Source organism: Macrobrachium nipponense, chromosome 29 (assembly GCF_015104395.2).
Source record: "Macrobrachium nipponense isolate FS-2020 chromosome 29, ASM1510439v2, whole genome shotgun sequence".
Classification (NCBI taxonomy): Eukaryota; Metazoa; Arthropoda; class Malacostraca; order Decapoda; family Palaemonidae; genus Macrobrachium; species Macrobrachium nipponense.
This window is the reverse complement of record NC_061092.1, coordinates 49,755,972-49,778,629: the sequence shown is the minus strand read 5'-3', so window position 1 is coordinate 49,778,629 and position 22,658 is coordinate 49,755,972. Positions and strand designations below refer to the sequence as shown.

General features: G+C 38.3%; 1 protein-coding gene across 2 annotated transcripts in view; it reads right to left on the bottom strand.

Moving 5' to 3' along the window:
• Positions 1-334: 334 nt before the first annotated feature.
• LOC135206277 (alpha-(1,3)-fucosyltransferase C-like) overlaps positions 335-22,658 on the bottom strand; it is a 239,250-nt gene continuing 216,926 nt past the window's right edge. For both annotated transcript variants that reach the window (XM_064237696.1, XM_064237697.1), the window contains one exon: positions 335-688. In XM_064237696.1, the coding sequence (XP_064093766.1) occupies positions 490-688 (199 nt within the window). In that variant the 3' untranslated portion in view covers positions 335-489. The remainder of the gene's footprint in view (positions 689-22,658) is intronic.

Here is a 22,658-nt window from a genome sequence, read left to right as displayed (position 1 = left end):
TACCCTGAGGCATGGAACTCATACCCATGACCATAGAAGGCCAAGGTTCAACGGTTGTGGCACAGTCCAAGGTTGGAGAACAAGGTTTGAATTCAGAGTAACCTTCTCTTAGAAGGATTGCCTACCAAGGCTAAAGGGTTTCTTCTACCCGTACACGGGTTTGTTTTCAGAGTGTCCTTCTTCTAAAAGAGTTGCCTGCCAAGGCTTAAGTCTCTTCTACCCTAAATGGTGTGGGCAGGAACATTACCCGCCACTAAATATAAAAAATACAGTTCATCAGATTATAACGTACCAGATGAGTTAGACTGCAGAGGGAAAATGAAATTACAAGCAATGTGATTCTGTTATTGTGTATTATGTGCATACACAACATTAAATAGCATGCCATTGAGTCTTGAACTAAGCTTACACATATTGTAATATGAAATGCAGGCGTTAACAAAACTTTTTTCTAATATACAGAAATTTTATTCATATTACGGTAAATAACTACTTTCCAGGGGCTTTGCCATCGATGAATTTTGATATCTTGTTCATTTCATGATGAATACATCTTGAATCTTCGATGAACCACTTGTATATATCATAGACTTTTTCAGACTGATCGTCATGAAGTCGCTCACACAGCTCACACCATGGCTTTGCTAATAAGCTCCATTCGGATGGAAATTGGTGATACACTTTCCATCTGAAAAGAATAAAAAAGATAATTCAATCCTTCCAGGATTTCATCTCCTCATCTGAACAAAATACCGAGCTTCCTTTCGATGCTTTATTTAATACTGTTCTGGAAAGAAAAATGACCCCACTTCCTGAAAATACTTGACGTGATATCATCAAGAACCACTTTAAGATCAAAATACACTGCAACCTACAGTACATGGCGCAAGCGATCGAGATACATTCTGGAAACAATACAACATAATATTCATGTGTTTTGGACAAAGCTTTAATGAGGTTATACAACCAGCACGTGGCTAAATATGAATGTCACGTCTACAAAAAATGCGAAGACCACAGTTGGTCTTCAGAACTAAGCAGCCCATTGTTATTTTATCCCCTCAAAATTCTTATCGATAGTGATGACAGTTCGAGGTAAAACAAAGCATTTGATATCATAATTACAGGAATCGGGTTGCTGGGAGACAAAAACTGCATGAATATAGATTCACGTTATTTCTTTAATAATCTTCAATTATGCTTATTGTAAAATCTTAACATACGTAGAAAATTAGACTGCAATAATTATAATACAGACTGCATGATAACTAGAATTCTAAACATAACAATAATTGGTAAGATATACATTTTAAAATCAATATCACACACACACACACACACACCACACACACACACACACACACACACACACATATATATATATATATATAGATATATATATATATATATATATATAGATAATGTATGTATGTGTGTGTGTGTGTGTATGTGTGTGTAAAATCTACTGGTCATTTTTACCCCATACGTATGTAATTTTAATAGCCACAATGCCCTCTTAACTTCTCGAATTCTGTGTTCTTTTATGGATACACTTGATAGCGGACAATGAACCTGCGAACCATCATAGCCAGTGAACAATTGTTTTTATTGTTTTTTAAGCTGTTCCAGATACATATGTAATTTTATTAGCAACAATACAATCATGACATCTTGAATTCTTCATGTTTTTTTGATTCGTGAAACAAATATGAAGAAATTATGATGTCAGGTAGCAGGAAACGAACCGCGATACTATAATCGTCACGAGGTGACATTGCCAACCTGACCACAAGAAGGATAAAAGTTTAATGCCTCTCGTACATACTTATACCCGTCATTTTTAGATATGTTTATTGAAGCTGGAATAGACCCATCCTCACCATTATGGTCAAGTGGGCAACCGTTTTTATTGGTTTTTAAGCTAAAATATATATGTAGAATTTCACAATGCCCTTTTAACTTCTTGAATTCTTCGTGCCTTTTTAGATAAGCTTGTCACTACCAAACCTCATGATGGAGCGCAAGATATGTGAAGAAATTTTGAAGTCTGGATACTATAATTCCTTCATATTTCTTCCACTTGGATTTTAAGGCCTTGTATTGACAAGTGCATCCAAAAAAGTGCGAAGAATTCGAAAAATTAAGAGGGCATTGTGGTTATCAAAATTACTTATGTATCTGGTAAAAATTACCCCTAGATTCTGTATATATATATTGTTCTGAACTGCTCGTTCACTCCTGAAAAAATGTAATTTAACACTGGAAAAAATTGGCCTTGAATAGAGGAACAAGAGATCACAAAAAAGAAAAGAAAAAAAAAAAAACTATGGCAGAAGGCCAATATTACTGAGGAAGGAGGAATTTACATAAAAGTTGGACTTTATTTTTAAATGCACTATATTTACATTAATTTACATAGGTTCAGGAACTAATAAGGTGGTTGATTGTCGATCCACCGGAAACACATGGCTGGTGGCAACCAGACATAGCATTAAGTATTATGTGCAAACGGGTTATTGAAAATGCAAGGCTTACTCCAAAGGGTTCCCAAGTTTTCCCACAATTAGGCATGGTGTTTGTCTGCAAAGAGATGGTATCCTAGCATAAGGCGGGGGCACATGTGGGTGAGCGTTACACACTACTTTCTTTCATTCAAAAGTTTACAGGCCACTCAGGGGAAATGAAAATGACTGGGAATTTACACAAAGAGAACTATTTCGTTGCTTGAATGAACTAGGCCTAGGGGATGTTTACTAGTACCACAAGGGGAGTAATCACAACACTGAACCAAGATTGGGGGAGTGAGAAGCTAAACAAAGGAGGGGGAAGTCGCCTTGGAAGAATGGAAATGAAATACAGACAAAAGGCAAAACAATTCCCTGGCTGAAATGGAGTTTACTCTAAAAGTACCTGGAAATTCTTGCCTTGTTAGTCTTCTTATCTGCTGATATTTCTGTGCACTATGGAAGTATGAAAATACTTGGGACTTCCCCAGAGGAGGCAGGGGGAGCAGAAGGGGTGAAGTGGTGTCTGCAGGGCAATGTCTGAGGAGGTTCTGAGCTCTCCTAGCTCTCTGGTGCTTCTGAGGACGAACTGCTGGGTCCCTGCTCTTTTAGACTTCTCCCGGTAAGCACTACCCAATCCCTGTGGGGGGTAAATTCCAGACAGCCAATGCGAGCAGAGATGGCTTTCTAGAGAATGGAGGCTTTCAGTTCAAAGGGGCAACTTGCATATAGACAAGGATGAATGAATCTTGTAATAAGAAATCTTAACTTTCCTTGGTTCTGGTTTAAAATCTTGAACACCTCCCCATTCTAGAGGACATTTCAACCCTACACGGGTTGGAATGGACAAGGCAAGCCAGCCAGAAACAAGGACAAATGACAAATGTAAAATTACTGAGCCTTCCATACTCCCTTGAGTGGACTTGTAACTTTGTCTCTTAACAAGAAGACCCCTAACAGTGTTAATTACATCATAGTAAACATTATTGCAAACTAACAAGTATGGAATTAATGAAGTAATTCTCCATAGAGATTAAATAAGATGACACAAAACATGTAAATTTCACCAGAGACACTGGCAATTTCACAAAATATAAAGACTAGGGGGGGTAACACTAAATCAGAAATGAAATCATAATAATGAATAAGTGAGCCAGGCTTTGAAAATATCTCCAAAGCTATAGCAATTTTTGCTGGCTAAAATTTTCCCTAGTACAATGGGATGCTAAGTACCTAAGATATGGCACTATGCCAACTGTGGCACTTTTATGATAGTAGTTCATAATAAGGCCAGAATAGCTGGTGGGTTTGGCTCTGTTTAAGCAGAACATACAATATACAATAACTGGCTAAAGGCAGTAAAGAAGAGGAAAGGAAACTATGGAAGATATAGACAGTACAAAAAAAATTAATAGAAAGTTACAAAAAGATAAGAAGGAAGTAGATGTAGCAGAATCTGGCACTCTCTTCTGGATGGAGAGGGTCAGAATTTTCTATAAGAGGGTGGCACTGTGCCAGACACTAGTGCGGAGAGACTATTGGCTCTCGTAAAGTTTGGGAAAACCTCAACGCCCTTTTCCCTTCTTCCTTCGACCTCTCCGAGGTCGGTTTGACGATGCCATTGGGGGCCTTGAATGATTCAAGCCTTTTGAAGATTCTGTAGGGGCATCGGCTCCAACTGCTGTGACAACTGGGGCCTTGGCATTCGTCCCCAGTGCCTAATGCTGCATAGCTCGGTTCCCTGAGTTCTTCGGCCAAACAGGATTCGGCAGAGTCATTACTCCGGGACCAGTTAGCTGCTGACGGAGGGGGATTGGATAAGATCATGGCATTAGGGATGGGTTTACCTGTTGGGAGGACCAACTCTGGGGCGGTCTGCAAGGCCACACCGTTGGTGGAGTGTCCACTATGGTCATGGGTGTCCTGGCGGATTCCTATTGGAATTGGCTCTTCCTTGATAACCAGCATGGGTAGTGGGGCAAAGCCAGAGGAGGGAAAGCGAATGGGACTTACAGCTCCGGGAGGGAGACTCAAGTCTTGCCTTGGCACTGGCACTGAGGCCGTTCCTGGCTTAGTGGAAGGACTCGAACGTGGCTCAACATCCATGAGGGATGGAGCCTGATGCTGCCTGGCAACTTCAAGTGGCACTGGCTGTGCAGAGGTAGTTCTTGGAGGCCCGTGGCACGGGTCTGGAGCTATGTACGGGGGGCCCTGATATGGTATAAAGGTAGGAGGAGACTTAAAATCTTGTCCTAGCAGGACATCATAACCTCCTGGTAAATAGGTTGTTACTGCCATGGTACATATTTTAGAACGGTGAGGTCATGTGAATCTCAACCGGACAGTAGGTAAGAACATCTTGACGTGGTTGAGGCTCTCTATCGTGATGAATTGGTGCCTATCAACCTGAGCTCCGTAAGGAATTTTATCCTCTCGGATGATTGATACCTGCGCACCAGTGTCATTGAAAGCTAGGACCTGGTGGGCAGGATAGCGACCTCTGGGAGGTGCGACAACTAGAGCTGATGGGTTCGTCACAGCCATAGCAATGGCAGAAACAGGAGCTTTCTTGGGGCATCCCACCCAGGCAGCAGTGTGCCTGAGCCTGTTGTTTCTGTCCCAATGGCTGTTGTTCTTGTTATTAGAATGAGGAACATTGGGGCGCTGGGTAGGTTGAGAGGTGGCAGCAAGAGTAAGAGGGAGAGCAGGGCGTATTTTCATTTTTAAAGAACTCTGCAGAGGATGGTGGGTGTCATAGGCATCTGCCCTTTTACAGCACTCCAAAATAGTCTTAGGGGCCTTGTCCACCAAGTGGGTGGCAAGATCAGGGGGAGCGTAGGACGGGAAGTCCTCTAACTGAAAGGGTTCTAAGACCTCCTAAACAGATGTTGCGTTGGAGGCCTTCGTCCACCTATGGAGTGCCAGTGTCTCCTTGGCTGCCCACTCTGTCCATGTTTGGTTAGCTTCCTTGGGCATAGTCCTCCATTTCTGCCTCCACCAGTCTGGGGTTCACTTGTAAGCCCCAAGGATTGCCTCTCGGACAAGGGCGAGATCTTGTTGGCCATTCAGGGGGAGGGCCTCGAATGCAGTCCGCCCTTTGCTAGCGAGATGCTTGCCAAGGAGGAGGGCCACTTCCTGAGGCATTGGATTGAAATTCTCGAACACCAGCTTGACATGATTGAGTCAGGTGTCAGGTTCGCTATTGTCCCAAGTCCTAATGAGGCTTCCCATTCTGTGGAGGTGAGTGTGTGATGGAGGGGGTGCAGAGGGCATCGCACTCTGGGGTGCTAGAGTGGCACTCTGGACTGCCATAGCCAATTGATGAGCTCCCTCTGCAGATTCTCTTCTCTCTTTGGCTTCTATGTCTTTCTCCCTTTCAGCTGCCTGGAATGCTCTCTCAGCTGCTTCACTTCTCTCTTGTGCTTCTCTCTCTTTCTCCCTTTCTGCTGCCTGGAATGCTCTCTCTGCAGCTTCTTTAATTTTATTGTTTACCCAATTCATCATTTTTGTGCTCTCCAGCCCCATGACTCTCCGGCTTTGGTGAAGGCCTTAGCCTCTTCCAGTGCTGCGTTACTGGCCATCTTCTCAGAGGTAAAATGCTAGTAGTCTAGCCTGGAGATAATGGAATAGATGGCAGTCACCAAAACTGCAAATGTCGCCAGGGGTATGCAGAATACTCAACGCTATACCAGGGAAATAACAAGGATCCCTATGGCTGGATATCTGCAGAAGCAGACAAGATGACAGCCAAAAAGCTGAAAAAGTCCTCCATGTAGTGTGAAAACTCATGCTGGTGACGTGGAAATAATAGTAAAACAAATTGTAAATGTCTCACGTAATTAGCATGGGAATGGTAGGCTAATAGACTGTAAATAAGATCGAACCACTCCAGTGCAGAAAACTCATGCAGGCGACATGGAAATGCTAGTCAAACAAATGGTAAATGCTTATTGCAGGTGCGGAAATTCACGCAGATGCTTTTGTATATCAAGTTACACCCTGGTAAATAACTGCACAATTAATCTGTAATGGGATGCCATGTAAAGGCAGAACTTTCTACAGCTAAACTGGGTGGCAATCGCCGTAAATCTCTGTAATTTACAGTTAAGCTGGTGTGTAGATTTAGGCTGCATACAGGCGGAAAACTCAACGCTGATACTTAGCGAAATAGCCATAACAAATTTCTGTAAATACCGTTACTGGCTTTGTAAATTAATACTACGTATGGGCGGAGGACTTGACACCAATACTTAGCGAAATTGCCATTAAAAATCTCTGTAGATACAGTTACCGGCTTTGTAAATAATACTACGTAAGGGCGGAAGACTTGGCGTCGATACTTAGTGAGATTTCCGTAAAAATCTCTGTAAATACTGGCTTGGAAAATAAGACAAAGTCGCCACATACTCACAGAAAACTCAACGTGAATAGACGTGGTAAATGAAGTTGATAAAATAAAAACTTATATGGGACAGGGGGGGAAAAAAATCCTTTTTTTACCAACGCTGATCCTCGGTCTCGTCTTACCCTTCAATGCTATTCGTCAATGCTCAGAAGTCTTATTTTGTTACGCTAGCATCGTAAATAATAATAATAAGGGAAGAGGAAGAACCAAAATAAAAAATTATCTCACCATTGCGTAATTGCACCAACTATACAGAATTCCCATTATACCGTTTAGCTACTTCTATATACTTTCTCCCTAGCAAACCTAAGACCTACCAAATCCTAATTCTCGTAAATTTAAATGCCTGAAGAATTTGGCTCTCACACAGACTGGCGAGACAGAGGGAAGTTTGGGGAAAGGGATTGAGAGGATTCACACATTTTTCTAATCCAAGGCTGGGGACAGGGAAAGTGGGAAAAAACACACGTGTGTAAGTAGCTACCCTTGTTTACAAAGACTGTAAATTATTAACCTGCTTTGATAATCTCTCTTTACACAGAGCGAAAGCGCTGACCGCTAATTTTCTGTGTCGCTTATTCTGATATTAAATGAATTTACGCTAATGTTATTTTTTGTTAAACTTATTTACTCTTCTTATTCTTTTTCATAAACGGGGGACAAAGCGATAGGACTCGATTGGACACTTAGCCAGGGATTTTTCCAGGAACAATCCTCATGTAAAAGGATTTTAATTCTCCCTATCCTGCCTAAACATATGAGAGAGAGAGAGAGAGAGAGAGAGAGAGAGAGAGAGAGAGAGAGAGAGAGAAAATGTGCCCAGGCAACAATGAAACAGTGTGGATTTTTTTAAAAGCTTAGCTACAGAATCTCTTTACCACACGAAATTCAACTATTTACACTGAAATATGCCACTGGTATTTATCGCACTCCCTAAATACCTATATGTGCTTCATGCAAAAAAAAAAAAAAAAAAAAAAAAAAAAAATTAAAATTCTCTCTCTCTCTCTCTCTCTCTAGGTATGCACATTCCTAAGAATCTTCCTGTCGCTATTCTTAATCGCAGTCAGATTTTATTAACTCCTAACTAGAATACCTAGTCAAATATAAATAACGAAAAAAAAAATTACTCTTTACCTTTTGTGGTGATTTGGGAGCCCTTGTCTTGCGCTTGCTCATAAAAATATTAAAAGGCATTCAGATTTGTTTTCTTGCTCGTGATAACAGCTATGCTTGGAAAATGAAAATGAATTTTCTCACGATTCTGGAAAAGGTCGCCATTTTGTAATAAATGTCATTCCCTCAGTGTAAAAGGTTGGGATGCGACTTTCTGGCACTCCTAAAATGGCCTTGTAAGGCGGGACGAGATTATTACAAACAAAAATCTACTGCTGAAGGCCGATATTACTGTAGGGAGGAATTTACATAAAACTCTGGAACTTAGTTTGAAGGAACTATATTTACAATAAAATTATGTGAGCAGTAATTCACACCCGAAGGGTGTAGGGGACTCGAGTAGGTTTCAAAATAAATGAAGGTGGCTGATTGCATGTCCACCAGAACATGTGGTAGGAAATGACCCAGACACAGATTTGCGCAGAGCTGGTTATTTAAATGATTGTGTCGTATCAAAGGGTTCCCAAATTTCCTCTCACAATCAAGCCCGATATTGGCCTCCAAAGATATTGCATTCTAGCATCAGTACTAAGGCGATGGACATGTGGGAAATGTTACACATTACTTTCTCTTACTATTTCATATTAGAGCTCACTCACAGGGACATAGAATGATTGGGAGCTTACAAGAAAGGAATACTATGTTGCTTGATTAAATAGGGGATGTTTAAATATCACTACTAGCATTACAAGGAGAATTAATTGCACCACTGAACCAAAATTAGGGAGTGAGAAGCTGAGCCAAGAAGGGGGGAAGTCGCCTAGGAAAGAATGAAATGAAATACAGAATAAGGTAAAAAACAGGTGAGAGGCGTCTGGGACTTCTGAGAGTGAGCTACAGCAGCCTTCTCCTTTTAAAATCTCTTGCATCTAAAAGCTCCACCCCTTGCAGCAGGATACCTGTGGAGATTAATTCCAGGCAGCCAATAGGAATAGAGGAGATGGTTTATAGAGAGAATAAAGGCTTTCAGCTCAGAGGGGCAACTCGAGAATATGAACTGCCTTTAGAAAAGGGTATTATTTTATTTGGCTCTGGCTTAATCCTGAACAATATATATATATATATATATATATATAATATATATATATATATATATATATATATATATATATATATATATATATACAGTTGGACACAGGTTTCCCTGGTACACCGTCTTGCGAGACTTCGAAAAATTACATGGTAACAGTGTTTACTGCGGGAGATGGGGGGGAGAACCCCTTCTCTGCTAACAAGAGTTCCACCAATAAGTTCATGAGTTCGTTTGGTGGGCGGGGTTATTAGGTATGGTTGGAGAAACACACACACACACACACACACACACACACACACACACACACACACACACACACGGAGTAAAAAAAAATCTGAGCAGTTTATATCGTTGTAATGAAGATTGTTGTCTCACTTGTAACATAAGTTTGTTTATTATGGTTCCAATTAACTTTCGGTCAAGACATTATCTTACATCCGTGTCTATTATTATATATCGGTCATATTCATTACACAATACTTAAAATTGATCAACATTTTAAAGTTATATTGGTTTTGCCGAAAATCACGAACATCATAACAGGATATTTTAACCTTATCACGTAAGCCAAGTTTACAGCATCGGGTGCAGTGCGTTTCCTATAAATTCTACAATAGGAAGCTATAAAGAGAAGCCCAGCAGCAAATGATTGAATATACCCAAAAATTCAATGAATTTGTTGAGTCTCCGACACTTAGCTTCTCTCTCTCTCTCTCTCTCTCTCTCTCTCTCTCTCTCTCTTCTCTCTCTTATATAGCTAACTTATATATATCTCTCTCAGCTATACTAGTTAACTTAGTGACAAGAAAAACCCCTGCGCTCAGTATGCAGTTCTGATATGTCATTAGTGTATTCAAGAGAGGATCAGTGACCTAATAATATCGAAGATTGCCCTTCCTGACCATACCCATAAGCATAACCAAAGCAAAGAAATTTCTCATCTCTGATACTGTAATGTCATAAACTCTTGTTCCCTTGAGTGTTCGCTTGCTATATTACCCCATTTCATAACATGAAATTAACGATTGGATCTCTCTACAGTTAGTTCCATTATAGAACCATTAAAAATAGAATAAAAAAAACTTTATTCCTGATATACTATCATCAAAATCGAGGTGTGCTGCAAAAAAATATCGCCACCAATCCTTTGCCACACAGGATTAGCTGGTTTGACGTTTCTGACAACCTCCCAGGCCACCCTTACCTCCCCTCCCTCGCGCAGTTCATACAAACGGCCAGCAAGACCTCTAATAAGGAACTAAGTAGTACAGAACCAATACCGATACAATAAGCTATGAAGGCGCACAAAATTAAAAGCTTAAAAACGTCACATGACGTAAACAACATGTGTGGGACGACTTCTGCAACACGTCATATGACGTGGTTGACCTTTTAAGGGTTAACTGTTTTTTTTTTTCTAAAATCATGTATGCACTGATATATTATAGACTATATATTTCGTTGACCTCAGGTGATAGGTGAAGTCATTTGGGCTTTCCTTATAGTGGCTGACATAAAGAGAGTATCATCTACTGAATTGACAATTACCTTTTAAAATGTCCCACAGAGCAATGACCCCTATACTCAGAAGCGACAACGATGGCCAAAAAATATGCCACATTTTACTCTTGTTCATATAACTTAGGTTTTAACCAAAGATACATTGAAAATATCAGTAGGATATAAAGCATTACATTTTAAATAATGGAAACTATTTTAAGACTCCAAGAAGCTAATAAGCGAAAATAAGTGGCGAGTTATATCTGTATCGGCCACACCACAGTGAACAAAGTATACAGGTAAGGCAATTTGCCAATACTGTTACCGACCTCACTGTATGAAAACAGTGCTCAGCGAGTCATTCAGTTCTATAATTCAATGCTGTTAACAAGAAATGGTGATTAGGAAGACATCAAAAACATGTGGGGCCTGAGTAAGTATGAAAGTTTACTGCAATACTCTCAATATTGTATGGAGGCATTATTTTTTTTTTTTACAGATACTTCGAATATTACATCAAGAATATCATGGTTATAATAAAACTTGTTGTGAATTATATTTATTAAAACATATAATCAAATAACTAGTGAGAACAAAATGAGAAAATTTTATGTCCTATTACAAAAAATATAACATTTATATTATACAATCTAATACCTTGACCATCCACCCTCTCTCTGTCACTTCCCTCAATCTGTCGAGCATCGAATGAACAAGGTTGAAAATTTGCTGCGGTCTCCGTCTACAAATTTCCCACTGAGAGTTGATGTGAGCCATGAGTTGCTGTGTTGTTCTCTCATGTTCCATTTTCCATGTGTTCACCATCTGGGCCCACACGTGTTCATCACATTCATATCTGCTCCTTTGCTCAGCCATTCATGAAGAAGCAGGTTATCCTGTCTGGCAAACCACTCTTGAATAACGTGAGCAGTGTGAACAGGATGGGCCCTGGTGGGAAGGGAAAATTCCTTTCTCGTAACGAAGGCAAGGAGGAGGTTTGCAGCAGCTCAACATACTTAGCTGCTGTAAATCGTCCCTCGATACGGAACACATCACCCATACCATGCAGACACACCCAGCCCCAAACGTTGCAGGTGACATGGCCGGATCGAACCACCTCAACAATGTTACGAGGTTCATATCTGAATGAGATAAAAAAATAGGGTTGTATATATATATATATATATATATATATATATATATATATATATATATATATATATATATATATATACCTTTGGAGAATTTAAATTCTCAGTGATGAACAACACTGAAAGAATTCTATCGTGTAATTATTTATTTAATATATTATATTTGAGGAAAAAGAGCAAATGATGCCACTTTCCCTTACCTAATATTTATCTCAGAAATAGAACTCTTATTTATGTTTACTCCTTTTATATATTTTGACAGTCCACTTCCATGGAAGAAAATCTGAATATTAATAATTAATATAAAGAAGAATGCAATTGATAATTGATGCAAATAATGATTTTGCTTATCATACCGGGTTCTATTTGTTCGCCAACAATGCAGCTTCCCATGCGATGTGGACGAGAAGCACTTCTCGTCAGTAAAGATGACCCCAAAAGTCCAAACCCTTATCAGCATGACGTTGGGCAAAATCAAGCCTTCCCGCCTTATGTATCACCGTCAAGAGCTCCTTCGTCGCTGGAGTCCCGTGATGAATCACAGCAGCGTGGAGTCTGCTTCGTACTGTCATCGATGACACCTAATCCAAGTTCTTCATGAATGGCCTCAGCATTGGTTAAGGGTTGCTCTCGAGCCGCCCTGATAATGGCGTCATCCTCAGCTGGGGTGGTTTTCCGTGGACCCCCTGGCCTAGCTAAGCGAACATATTATCTTAAATGTTTAACTTATAATTTATATAACATCGCAATCAATTATAGATTCTTCGAATTTTGTACTCGATGGATTGATCATAGTTTAGTAAACATGGCCGTATATTTTTGGTTTCAAAAGCATATCAAATAGAACGAGGTTACATATATCCATAATATTCTCAATTTGGTTGGTGGTTATTAAAACTGTAAATCATTGCTGAGCCATCACTGAAATGACATTTAATAAATAAACTATAGCTATCATAAGACACACAATGACTGTGACGGGGTGGGCACAAATAAAATACTCTTATAGGCCTAATTTTATCGAGACAACTCAATCGACTTTCTAACTTTGTTCATGATTGAGGTCGGCAAGGGCCAACCACCCACCGGTGTGGAATTATGGAGGGGCACCTGAAATATTACTGTGGTGTTGGAATGGCTGTGGATATCTGTAGTCTAACCCAAATTATAATAGCGAGACGAAATACATTTAAGAAAGAAATTTTCATATTAAATAAGCAAGATTAAATAACCATGAATAATGTAACATATCCACCAATCATTCAGCATAAACAACTTACGCAAGTCGTTCAAGTTCCCACTCTTCTCCCATCTTCTTATCCACAACTGTACCGTGGTGGGGGACACACCAACATCACGTGCAATGGCTCGTATCGAGAAGCCATTCGTCCTCGCAGCGCCAGATTTGTGTCCCTTTGATTCATGGTGAGTGGTTATGAAGCCTGACCCATTTAAAAATCCTGCTGACGACCTCACCTCCGTTGGGATTCAGACTCTGTTTCGAGTCGAGTAAAACAAACGTAATTACCCCTAACCTGCTTATATTACATAAGATATGCGACAGTAGCTACTTCATACAAAATGGATGAGCATAAAAATAATGGGAACAAAAATAAAAAACAAATTATGAATACATGGGAGAAAACTGATTAGAAATTCAGTGATTTTTCCACTGCACTGCGAATTGTTCAATCTTTAATAAATCGACTTTATCTTTCTCGGGATCTATGGGGTTCATGTCTGCACCCTTATTTGGCCAGTCAACCAATTCAAATCCTCTCTACCTTGAAACCATTCCTGGACTACTCTGGCTGTATGGATGGGACAGCCGTCATGAATGAAAACAACAGGACTAGGTGGAAAGGGATAATTCCGTTGGTGAAGTGAAGGGAGGAAGAAATCCTGAAGAATTTTAACCTATTTTTCATTGGTGAAACCCTTCAGTCTTGGTGATATCACATATACCATGTAAGGAAATCCAGGCCCACACGTTTACAGTTACAAGCCACTCCTGGCCACTTCGTAAATGTTTCCTCGGTGGTATCTGAAGGAAAACAATCTGAATTTTTTTTACAATTTACTCGTTGCTTTCCATAACAGGGAAAATAATGTTATATTGTTTTGGGGAAATGTAATGCTAAGCTGATTAGTGGAATTCACGTTAAGAGAGGAACAGCACCACCTTTAGTAAACAGCGTTTCAAACAAATAATTAACAATTTATCATTATGAAGACATACAGAATTTTAAACGTTATCAATGACAGTAATGACCTGAGATGTTGCAATGCCAATAACAGCCAATCAATCAATCAGTCCCAGTAATCGTGTGATTTAATATATCACTTTGTTCAGTGATAACGATATCACTGCTACAGCACCCCTATTACACGCTAACAAGTTTGTCACCCAATCATGACTAGACTGAGGTGTTGTATAAATTTTGATAGGTTATCTGTCCTCTGCTAGTAGTATTCGTTATAGTCTCCAAATGAACAGCAACATATAGTTCTCCGGGCGCAGATCGTCGCTCTACGAGAAAGTGGGCTTTCAATACGTGCTGTTGCACAGTGTCTTGACGTCTCCCCTACAACAGTAAATAAATGGAAAAGGAGGCACGCTTAGACTGGGAAATTGACCGACTTTGGATAGCATTTATTTATTTCATTTATTTATTATTTTTTAAACTATAAACCTTTTAAACCCGTGAAATTATGAAACCTAAATTACAGTTGCCTTGGTCCTGTTGAACTCTAATAGTGATTCTTTCTCTTTACTTCCCAGAATACCAAATAGCGTTCCCATAAGAAAACAGGCTATAATTAATCTTGATTATCTAGGTATCTGCATGATAATTACGTATTTCAGCTCGAAGACCTCCACCACGAATGACCACCCATTAGGATAACGACGACATTCGACAAGCAGCAGAAGAAGATCCTTTTACCAAAACTATTGCTATTCGTGAACGTCTGGCAGTAAATGTTTCGGCTATGACAGTGCGAAGACGTCTGTATGAGGCAGGAATACCTCATAGAATTCCTGCCAAGAAGGAATTTCTCGCCGAACGGCATCGTGCTGATAGGCTTGCCTTTGTTCAACAGTTTGTGGGGGAGGATATGGAATTTTGGTATCGAGTCGTATGCAGTGACGAAAGGTCTTTTACTAGCAGAAGTCACGGCAGAATACAAAACTGAAGACCGAGTAATATAAGGGGAGTTCCTATAATTAATAATAACAGTCAGACTATAATAATTATAAGCAATGGTAATATTATAATCAAAAGATAATAATTCTGGCAATAACCATGTATTTTCCGCTAATTGAATTATATTGCCACGAGAAGTGTGAAAATAAAAATTCTCCATTGAAAACCCCCCATTAGTTAAACTATTGCCAGCTTTCAAGCATTAAGCAAATGCATTATTAATGTTATGAATAATCACGTAGGCAAACTTATAATATAGAGTACAGCCTGTTTACTGAATTAAAGAATATCATATCATAACGGACCGTTGCAGATCAAACTTAATGCTATTATAAGTATTAATCCTTGCAGATGAATAAACATTCTTAACTTAATGCAAGGGTTGTTACTTAGCATTTTATTTCCCCAAACGATATAGCATTATTTTCCCTATTACGAAAAGCAAAGCGTAAATTGTTAAAAATTTAATTTTTTCCCTTCAGATACTACAGAAGAAACATTTACAAGGTGACCAGGTGACCAGAAATGGGCATGTCACAGTAAACGTGTGGGGCTGGATCTTCTTACATTGTATGGATGATATCACCAGGACTGAGTGAAGGTTCACTGGTGAAAAATACATTGAAATTATTCTGGATTTCTAACTTCTTTCAATTCAACAGCGGAATTATTCCTCCCCACCTGCTCCTGTCATTTTCATTCACGACCGCTGCTCCATCCATCCATACGGCCAGAATAGTCCAGGAATGGTTTCAAGGTCGAGAGGATCTGCAATTGCTTGACTGGCCAAGTAAGGATACAGACATGAACCTCACTGAGAATATTTAGGCTAATTTGGTAAAATGTTGGGAGCCTGAGAGGGAGAGGAGATCAGATCAACTTATGGACCACTGGGAACACAATGGAAGCTATTCCACAACCAACCACAGATCGTCAGAAACCACGAATCTTCTATGCCTAACAGATTACAAGAGGTGATCTAAAAGGAAGGTGGCTGGACTTCTCACTAATATTAAAAATAAATGTAAAAATTGAGTGTGTATATTTGGATTACCCCATGGCTTCCGCTGAACTTCCATGTCGTATGATGTAAAAAAAAAAAAAAAAAAATCGTAAACACACCTATGCACATCGCTTAGCTCCAGGACATGATTATTATAATTTATTTATTAGAAAGGTGAATTTGATATCTTAAAGGAGTTCAAAATCTAAAGCGAATTTCGCCATCCTGATTTTTTCTTTAAAAATTATTTAAAAAGAGAACCCTAGGACAGTATCATCAAACTACATTTCTCCAAATAGCTCTTTCCACAATGGACAGGAAAATGACTGAAGGGGCTGTTTAACAATAGAGACGTCTGTCTCTTATCCTCACACGAATAATGATAAGAGCGAAAGGAATTTCTGTCCGTAGGACATTAAAACATGTCTCACAATTAATATATTAGAAAATATAAGCCAAGTAAATATGTTTATCCATATCATGTAATAATTATTGTAATGAACGGTGTGTAGCGAATAACCTCTACAGTATATTCAAGAGGGAATACAAACTCAACCATGAATACATGAAACCTCTGAATATCAACAATTGTTTATCATTGGCAAACGAATTAAGTTTACCATATGGGAATGGTTAAAAGTTTGCACCAAGTTTGGGAGGCCTTCTTCACTTCCATTACACGTTGTGGAATTTTCTGTCCCTAGTAGTTTCATTTTGATTCCTCAGTAAAGTCTAGTCTCTCTCTCTCTCTCTGCGGTCTCAATCCCTCTCTCTCTCTCTCTCTCGCTCTCTCTCTCTCTCGTCTGTCTCTCTCATTCTCGTCTCTCTCTCTCTCTATCTCTCTCTCGTCTACTCTCTCTCTTTCTCTCTTTTGCTCTCTGCCTCTCTCTCTCTTTTCCTTTCATTCTATATGTGTTTCAAGAGAGAGTGAGTTTAACCCAATCCTTCTTCTTGTAAATGTTTTTGTATTCAGAAAATCTAAAGTACTGTAATAATATTAGGATAAACACTAAAAACACGCCAGGCATTTAAAGAATAAAACAAAGACAAAATATTTCAAGTGGAGGGCTTTTTGCGTTAAGCCATTACACTCTATCCACGAGCATATCTAGTACTTCGTCCACTCATCGGGGTCGCAACAGGCCCACCTTACCCCTAGCCCCCCACCCATTTCAGTTGTAGCAAAGCTGAGGGCATCGGTGCAGCAAAAGCAAGAAGCTTGTCAGTTTGAATTACATTTTAGAATTCCAAAACCTGTAAGACGGCTTAACAACAAGAACTCAATCCCCGACACCACTCCCCCCGCCCCCCCAAAAAATATATATGCATATATTAGTTTAGTCAAGAGTAAAGGGTGTTAATGACATCAAAACTGAATACTTAGCGAAGTGGTATTTCTAGATGACATGTCACTTTAAAGTGTAGAGAGAGAGAGAGAGAGAGAGAGAGAGAGAGAGAGAGAGAGAGAGAGAGAGCAGCTAAGGTGTCGGACACTTAAAACACGTTCACAGAGTTTTTGGGTATGTTCAATGAAGCGCTGCTGTGCTTCTCTTTATAGCTTCCTATTATATTATTGGTAGGAAACGCACTGCAACAGATACTATAAACTTGGCTTACGTGATAAGGTTAAAATATCCTGTTATGATGTTCGTGATTCTCTCCAATACCAATATAACTTTAAAATTTTGATCTATTTTAAGTATTGCGTAATGAATATGACCGATATATAATAACAGACACGGTGGTAAGATAACGACTTAGACGAAAGTTAAATGGAATCTTAATAAACAAACTTATATTAAAAGTGAGACAGTAATCTTTGTTAAAGCGATATACCCTGCTCAGATTTCTTTTTTTTTTTACTCCGTGTGTGTGTGTGTGTTTCTCCAACCATACCTAATGACTCCTCCCACTTAAAGAATTCCAGAGCTTATTGGTGGAACTCTTGCTAAGAGAGGAAGAGTCCTCCCCCCATCCCCCTCAGTAAACACTGTTACCATACAATTTTTCAAAGTCCCTCAAGAAGGTGTACCAGGGAAACCTGTGTCCAACTGTATATATATATATATAATATATATATATATATATATATATATATATATATATATATATATATATATATAATAGATAGATATACATATATCTAGATATATAATAGATATATTATATTATATCATATATATATATATATATATATATATCTATATCTATATCTATATCTATATATATATATATATATATATATATATATATATATATATATATATAATAAAATGTTGCTTTTCTCCTTTTAAAATGTATATCCTTTAGAAAAGGGTATTATTTTACTTGGCTCTGGCTTAATCCTGAACAATATAAATAAATAAATATATATATATATATATATATATATATATATATATATATATATATATATATATATATATATATATATATATATATATAATTATAAATAAAATGTTGCTTTTCTCCTTTTAAAATGTATATCCAGCTCAGTATTGTGTGATTAGTATTCTAGTTGTTGTCTATCCTGATTAATCTTGTTAAGTATTTTTACGAAGTGACATTATTTTTTTTTTCTAGAACATTCCATGACGTTATAACATAAGATTTTCGCTTTTGATCTGAAGAGAGAATTCCTATTATTCCGGGACTGATACCCATGTATAGAGTTAAGAGAGGCTTTCTCTCTCTCTCTCTCTCTCTCTCTCTCTCTCTCTCTCTCTCTCTCTCTTTACTTGTATAGTAACATAAATAATTTGTACTTGGTCACTCTTTAGTGTTTCTATAGCTTCTTATGGTGTTGTGTTTGTGTATTGATTAGTGAAATCTGTACAGATATTATAACAGTGTATATCTTCTCGTGCTTTGTTAGCAGGTCTATCAAGTGTTTTTGAATCTAGAAGCTGCAGCATAAGCACAAATTTGAGGTGGAAGGTAAAGTGATATTTTTTACAGCTTCAAGTCGAATTAAAATACTTGGTGAATTTATTTCATTTCTCCATATTTCGACTTCCTGTTTGGCGAATTGCTTAATTCTTTTCAAGTGTTTTTTCCATATTCTGTGGGTTAACAATCCCTTAGTTTTTCATATTTTATATTGTAGTAAATTGTATGCATTTCATTTTTTTTTTTGCATTTTCATGCTTTTGCATTCACTATTTGTTTTATTAACTTTTTTAAGTGTTTCTTACTAATACAGCATTGCATACTTGATTAAATTATACTCTTTACCACTTGTGATTTAATTTGCATTTAATTAGATTTCTGTTAAAAAATCAAGTATTTAAATTTTCCTGGATTAATTTATCATCTTGATAAATTAATAATTTCAATTTAGTTTTTTTTAACAATTTAATTCATGATATAAAATTTTGTGTTGTTTCCAAGTAATTGTAAAATTTTTGCTACACAGTAAGACAGAATTTAACTGGCTGCTGTGAAGTAACATTGAGTTTTGAATTTATAATTGGTAGGTGCAATAACTAGTATTTGGAACGCTTCATGACTATATATATATATATCTATATATCTATCTATATATATATATATATATATATATATATATATATATATATATATATATATATATATATATATATATATATATATATATATATATATATATATATACCGGGTGTTTCGAAGTTGGAACCTCCCCTCCACAGAACAAATGGAAAGTTATGAAGTTTTCTGCTATAGCCTATCTCCAAGTACATTATCTTAAGCTTCTATTAAGCTAAGCTATTTTTCATTTTACATTTCTGACTCTGTGTGACAGAGTTAGATGCAGCCATGGCTAACGACTTTGAGGTAATCAGATGGATTGACCGAATCCGGGCAATAACCTTCAGAGAGGCCAGGGATGCTGGTGCATCCTTCATTTCACGTTCCTGGATAGCTAAATACATTAAAAGAGATGAATCCTTTGTTAAAAGAAACTGGAACAAAAATCCATGACTGTCATTGCAAAAAGAGTGAGAATCTTGGAAGGCCTATAGTCCTTTCTCAGGAGTCAAAAGACATCATAGATGAGGCAGTGGGTAGACCAAGAAAATCTTTACGTAAATTGGTGCTTGAACTAGAAACAAAAAAGGAAAGAAGAGCAGTTATAGTGCTGTATATCATGAGCTGGAAAAATCTGTTATCAAACCCTTTCATGTTATCAGCAAGCCCAACATCACTCAGCAACAGAGAAGACTGTGCATGATTTTGTGGTTCATTTCTTAAAGATTGGAATGAAGCTGACTTTCTCCATGTTGCCACCTCTGATGAATTCTTCATTTACACAGTCAGGAAGCCAAATAATAAAAATTACATCATTTGAGCTGCAAAGTTGGATGATATCAGTGATGATGTGAAATTTCCTGAGCGTTTGTGAATTTTTCTCTTTTTCACAGCCAAATGGTTACTATGGATCATCAAAGAAAAAGGACAGTCATGGAATGGCAAATACTTCAGAGAAACTGTGCTTACTGGTGGAGTATTTTCCTTCCTCAAAGATCCTTTAAACGTGTTATCTGTTGAAGAAGTCACATTTTTGCATGATAAGGCACTATGTTTCAAGGCTCTACAGACACATGAGCTGCTTTGAAACAGTAGTATCGATTTCTTCTCGTCAAGTGAATTTCTAGGTAGCTCCCCTGACCTTGATGTGTGTGAAAATACTGGTATTATCTTAAAGGATCGTGTTGAAGCGTACACAGTGAACTATGATGGTATAACAAGCCTTGACAACCTGCGAAGAAAGGTGACCGAAGTGCTAAGGGTAATGGAGTTTGAGTCTCAGCTTATTTGCGATTGCTGAAATCATGCCACTCAAGAATGCAGGCTATAGTACAGGCAGATGGAGGCCACACAAAATATTAAATACCCAGAGAGAGACTTAAATAAATACCTGTTCTGAATTTCATTTGTTTTTGTCCATATAAATTTTAGTTTATGCTGTAGAGGGGGGACTAATTTCGAAACACCCTGTATATATACTGTATATATATATATATATATATATATATATATATATATATATATATATATATATATATATATATATATATAATATATATTTACATATATATTATATATATACACATACAGTGAACCCTCGTTTATCGCAGTAGATAGGTTCCAAACCCGGCCGCGATAGCTGAAAATCCGCGAAGTAGGGACACCATATTTACGTATTTATTTAACATGTATATTCAGACTTTTAAAACCCTCCCTTTACGTAGTACTGTTAACAAACCACCCTTTAATGTACAGAACACTTAATGCATGTACTACAGTACCCTAAACTAAAACAGGCACAAATATTAAAATGTTAGAATAATAAGTATAAAAAAATAAAGATTGTTACTGTACTCACCACGAAAGAAGTTGAAGAAAAACTTGAATGATGATGGCGATGAATTTGCTGCACAGTAGAAATGATGATGATGAAGCTGATGATGTCTTCTACTGTGCAGCCAATGATAGTATTTTACGTCTCTTCAGACGGAGGTGTCTTTTCCTGGGACACCTCTTCAACTTTTTCCTGGGACACTTCTTTAATTTCTTCCGAAGGCATAGTAGCAGGAGGAACTGGCTCTTTTTTACGAGGCTGGAAGAACATTGTGATCGGAAGTTGCTGCCGCTGCTTCTTTTTTCGCTCGAAGAGCATCTTGTAGGGAGTCATGTCTTCATCGATTTTGTTGCAGAATTGCAGAGAACGAACCATATCCTCGTCCCACTCTTGCGACAATTCTTTCAACTCCTTCGCAAGGTTGCAGAGCTTGGCAAGCCGTTCTAATGTTAAGCCCGTTTCTTCAACAATTTCTTGGGTCTCTTTCTGTGTTTCACTGTCTTCGTCACTGGCCGATTTCGTCAAGTCTTCGAGGTCTGCGTCAGTTAGTGGCTGGGAATGGCAGTCCAACAACTCGTCGACGTCTTCAGTCGTCATGTCGCCAAACCCGTCACCTCCAATTATTGCAGCGAACTGCACAGATTTCCGTACTGCAGAGTGTTGAATCTCAGCAGGTGTAAATCCCTTGTCATCGTAAACAATCTGGGGCCACAACTTCTTCCAGCTCGCATTAACAGTAGCAGGTTTCATTTCTTTCAGTGCCTTCTGGATGTTCTGCAGGCACGTGGCTATTGTGTACTGCCGCCAGTACGCCTTCAAATTGAATGTTTCATCCTCATCATCTTGGGCAGCATCCACACACGCAACAAGGTCCGCCAAGGTATTAATGACGTTGTGTTGGGTGGCAGGAACTCAACCTGAATGCCCTCATGCGACAGATCAGTTGCGTGTCCACCAGCGTTATCCATAAGGAGAAGGATCTTAAATGGCAAGCCCTTCTCTAAGAGATATTTACTGACTTGTGGGATAAAACACTGGTGGAACCAGTTGGAGGTCAGCATCTTCGTAATCCATGCTTTTGGATTATGCATCCAGTACACGGGAAGGAGATTCTTATTTTTATTTTTCAAAGCGCGAGGGTTTTTCAATTTGTAAATAAGCCCTGGCTTTAGCAAAAATCCAGCAGCATTGCCACACATCACGAGGGTAACACGATCTTTGAATGCTTTAAAGCCAGAGGCTTTGGCTTCTTCTTTGAACAGGAAAGTTCGCGACGGCATTCTCTTCCAAAACAAGCCGGTCTCATCCATATTAAACACTTGTTCGGGCTTGTATCCAC